Consider the following 4,920-nt stretch of genomic DNA (forward strand, 5'->3'; position numbering starts at 1 on the left):
GTCCACCCCAAAGACCGCACACCCAAACACAAGAAAAGCAATCTAGTGTATGCGGTCCAATGCAGTGAGGAATGCACAGACCTGTATATTGGGGAGACTAAACAACCACGACACAAACGCATGGCTCAACACAGAAGGGCCAACTCCTCAGGTCAAGACTCTGCAGTCTACTTACATCTGAAGGACAGAGGACACTCGTTTGAGGACCACCAGGTGCACATTTTAGACAGAGAAGATGGATGGTTTGAAAGAGGTGTCAAGGAAGCATCTACACCAGGGTGGAGAAGCCGTCATTGAACAGGGGAGGGGGTCTACGCCACCACTTATCCCCCACTTACAATGCTGTCCTTTCATCACTTCCCAGGAAACTCAACAAACGTAACCTATTGGCCTCAGGTGAGGATGCCAACGATGGCCGTTCAGTCTTGGCCACAGGTAGTCTTAACAACCATGACAACTGTTGTTGCAACAGCCAGGAACACTAATGAACTAGTGGTATCGACGATCCTGGCAAACGTCCCCACTGAGGTTAATTGCTTAGTTTCCCTACTAGTCAGTCAGAACTGAAGTCCTTTGGATGAGGGATGTAACGTCTTCTAGTATCTTCAACCAAGTCCAGTTGTTAATTGTTTTCACTGTGCAGAGGTTATGGATGCCATGATGTCCCTTTTTTGAGAACAGAAACAGTCGGCAATCTGAATCTTTACAGTTCCAAAACCGTGAGCGCTGTTTATAGTGAAATCGCCTAGTGAAATATACACAAATATGTCTTTTCGTGTTCAACCAGGGTTTCTGTTTTGAGTGAAGGAAAAAGCCTTCTTACACCTTTGATTGTTCATATAACACTCATATCCACCATCAAACAAAAGGCCCTCCTCTGTAAGACTAACTGTCAGTCTTTATACCTGAGAATATCCAGTTTCCATTGTGGATCCTCCAGTCCAACAGACAGCTGCTTCACCCCTGAGTCCTCTGGATGATTGTAGCTCAGGTCCAGCTCTCTCAGGTGGGAGGGGTTGGATCTCAGAGCTGAGGCCAAAGAAGCACAGCCTCGCTCTGTGATCAGACAGCCTGACAGCCTGCAAAAACGCAAAACATCATCTGTGGATCCTGCTGTTTCAGTCAGATACAAGAGGAAACAATCTCCAAATAATTGTATAAATTAAACGGGCCATTGTACGTAAAGCGTGGGGGAGTGCCGCTTCCACACCCCAGACACCTCAGTATCACACAGAACTTACTTCCTGTTGTCAATAGGTGGCGCTACGACTATAACTAAATATTGGCATGTAGATGTGTTCGGGGCGGGACCGTTATCAAGTTCATAAAGTTTTGTACAGATTTGAGCATGTGCAGCGAAGTTACGATGACGTCCTCTGTCATGGCGAAGCATGGAACTTCGCAGCCATGCCACAGATACGTCATTGAAGGAAAACTCACAAGCATTACAACATAACATCCTCAATGTGTTAATGATTTTTGACATAGTTTTGAAGTACATATGGTCAATCTGCAAGATGTGGTTCATCACGGCATAGAAGTAGTCACTTCTGTTACCAGTAGGTGGTGCTATGACTTGTAGATGTGTTCAAAGCTCTTATCAAACAGTTACAAAAATGTCCTGTTTCATGGCGAATCATCAATTTTAGGTGCCACAGGCACAACGTTTGATGAAAGAACTCACTCTTTGTACAACTTTTAATAGTCAGTGGGTTTAGGCTGCTCAGCTAAATTGGAAGGTGATCGACCTAATTCTCTAGGAGGAGTTTGTTGAAGTAAGTAGCCTGTAAATCACCAAAAATGACCATTAAATCCAAAATAGCCGACTTCCTGTTGGCTTTAGGCAATGGCTCCAAGAGAGTTTTTTGTGCATCTAGACATGATACACGTGCCGCAGAAATTTCCTACATGTAGGTAAAACGTGCCACGGGAGCGCTATGACTATGAGTGAACTTTGGCATATGGATGTGTTCAGCATGGGACATTTATCATACATATCAAATTTGGTGCAGATGTTAGCATGTACACTGAAGTTATAACAACTTCCTGTTTTGTGGTGAATCGTCGATAATGGACGCCACGCCACAGGCACGCTGGAGGCCCTAATAATACAATTACTTTATCAGTGAGTTAACAGTAACCGTGTCACTGTGATTTAATGTTAAAGGGCCATATCTTGCACCCAGCACAAAGCCACGCAAAGCTCAGCGCAAGTGGCATTGCTAGTTTCCAACCAACACAGTTGTCATTTTCACACCCAGTGCCAATGTTATGTAACAGCAAATGCACTTGCGCAAACCTGTGCGTCCATGGGAGTGTTGTCATGTTCTGTGTTCTTCTACACATTTAAGGTCTCACAAACAGTCCAGGGTCATACAGTGAAACTGTTCGGATCAATCCTGAGCTCCATCAGAGCTTCTAAATTTTTTCTGAAGCTAAAAGTTGAATTTTCTTTCCTCTGCCCTTTCATATAAAGTTTATAACTACAGTTTTATTCTTTTGCTGCTAAAACGCCCCACAATATTTGCTACGACTTCACTGCGTTCATGGAAATGTTTAAAATGACTGACAGCAGCCTCTCTTATCATGAAAGTAAATCATTAAAGAAAATACTCATGCATCAATAAAACTCACAATAAAAAAAAACACATGGAAGCGCAGTGAGGATCAAGATGTGTCATAGAGGAGACAGCGTCAACTGTATGTCTGTTAACAGAGTCCAGTCTGCTTCACTGATAAACCACAGAGCTGAAGAGTAACATTAGGCTTTATGATAAGAGACAGTTTTTATATTACATATACATTTCTATCAATATTACCAATATTATCACCAATATAATATAATATCATCAATATTTCTATCAATATCAATACCACCAGGTACACTGAACATTTCTTCCGATGTTAAACTAGCAGAATTCAAGTTCAATACGAGCCAAACTCAAAGCTGCCATGACCTTCACGCTGTGCTCTTAAATTGTGAAAATAGGGCCCAAATAGTCTACAGCCATGTTAGGAGCTCTGAGGCTGTACTAGCTAAATGCTTATTATCAGCATGCTTACAATGACAATGCTAGCCTGTTCATGTTTAGCATTAGTATAGTTTGTTACTAATTTACTAGCTGAGGCTGATGTGGCTGTCATAAATTTTGCGATGTACTGGACATAAACCAAAGTGATGACAGCAGTCTGAGGATCACCAACGTTAGTAAAGTTCATCCTGAGGGGATGAAAAATCCATTCAATAGTTACAACAGCAAACATTAACATGTGTTAATGAAGAGTGACGTTTTAGCCAAAAAGGGAGAATAAAGACATGTACTAGACATGTGCAAAGTGCATTAATCAAAAATATGACTAGTGAAAGAAGACGAAAAAATTCAAATGGTGAACCATTAAAAGGGAAAATGAATCCTGACCTGAGCATTTTCAGCGTACAGTGCGGACTCTCCAGTCCAGCTGACAGCAGCTTCAATCCTGAATCATGCAGGTTATTATTACTCAAGTCCAGCTCTCTCAGACTACAGGACTCCAGGCTGAGAACTGAGGACAGAGCTTCACAGCTTCTCTCTGAGAGGTTACAGCCACTCAGTCTGAAGAAACAACAGTAAGGAAACAAGTAAGACAGTATTTTATTTTCTCCTTTTGAAAGACAGCATTGTATTTATTGATGAGTAAATCCCACTTACAGAGCTTTCTTGGAGGCTTTAACCACTGGCAGCAGTCTCAGAAAAGTCTTCTCTGAAGCAGAGTATTTCTTCAGGTCAAACACGTCCAGATCTTTTTCTGATGAAAGTAAGATGAAGACCAGAGCTGACCACTGAGCAGGAGAGAGTTCATCTGTGGAGAGACTTCCTGAACTCAGGGACTGTTGGATCTGCTCCACTAGAGAACGATCATTCAGTTCATTCAGACAGTGGAACAGATTGATGCTTTTCTCTGCAGAGGGAGTCTCTTCGATTTTCTTCTTGATGTACTCGACTGTTTCCTGATTGTTTTTTGAGCTACTCCCTGTCTGTGTCAGCAGACCTCGTAGGAGAGTCTGATTGGTCTGCAGGGAAAGTCCCAGGAGGAAGCGGAGGAACAAGTCCAGGTGTCCATTTGGACTCTGTAAGGCCTGGTCCACTGCACTCTGGTAGAACTGTGTTTGTTCTTCTGCCAGCAGATTGACACCAGAGTTGATGAAGGTCAGATGGACATGAAGAGCAGCCAGAAACTCCTGAACGCTCAGATGGACGAAGCAGAAGACCTTGTCCTGGTACAGTCCTCTCTCCTCTTTAAAGATCTGTGTGAACACTCCTGAGTACACTGAGGCTGCTCTGATATCGATGCCACACTCTGTCAGGTCTGATTCATAGAAGATCAGGTTGCCTTTCTGCAGCTGCTCAAAAGCCAGTTTTCCCAGAGACTCAATCATCTTCCTGCTCTCTGGACTCCAGTGTGGATCTGTCTCAGAGCCTCCATCATACTTGACGTTCTTCACTTTTGTCTGAACCACCAGGAAGTGGATGTACATCTCAGTCAGGGTCTTGGGCAGCTCTCCTCCCTCTCTGGTCTTCAACACCTCCTCCAGAACTGTAGCAGTGATCCAGCAGAAGACTGGGATGTGGCACATGATGTGGAGGCTTCGTGATGTCTTGATGTGGGAGATGATTCTGCTGGCCTGCTCCTCATCTCTGAACCTCTTCCTGAAGTACTCCTCCTTCTGTGGGTCAGTGAACCCTCTGACCTCTGTCACCATGTCAACACACTCAGGAGGGATCTGATTGGCTGCTGCAGGTCGTGTGGTTATCCAGAGGCGAGCAGAGGGAAGCAGGTTCCTCCTGATGAGGTTTGTCAGCAGCACATCCACTGAGGTGGACTCTGTAACATCAGTCAGGACCTCATTGTTGTGGAAGTCCAGAGGAAGTCGACACTCAT

General features: G+C 43.9%; 1 protein-coding gene across 1 annotated transcript; it reads right to left on the bottom strand.

Moving 5' to 3' along the window:
- Positions 1-370: 370 nt before the first annotated feature.
- On the bottom strand, positions 371-4,637 carry LOC123964404 (NLR family CARD domain-containing protein 3-like). Its single transcript, XM_046041391.1, has 3 exons — positions 3,690-4,637; positions 3,420-3,593; positions 371-1,079 (listed from the first exon to the last, which is right to left on the bottom strand). The coding sequence occupies exons 1-3, from the start codon at positions 4,613-4,615 to the stop codon at positions 893-895; spliced, it is 1,287 nt and encodes a 428-aa protein (XP_045897347.1). The 5' UTR covers positions 4,616-4,637; the 3' UTR covers positions 371-892.
- Positions 4,638-4,920: the final 283 nt, after the last annotated feature.

This window comes from Micropterus dolomieu, unplaced genomic scaffold, assembly GCF_021292245.1.
Source record: "Micropterus dolomieu isolate WLL.071019.BEF.003 ecotype Adirondacks unplaced genomic scaffold, ASM2129224v1 contig_2276, whole genome shotgun sequence".
Taxonomy (NCBI): domain Eukaryota; kingdom Metazoa; phylum Chordata; class Actinopteri; order Centrarchiformes; family Centrarchidae; genus Micropterus; species Micropterus dolomieu.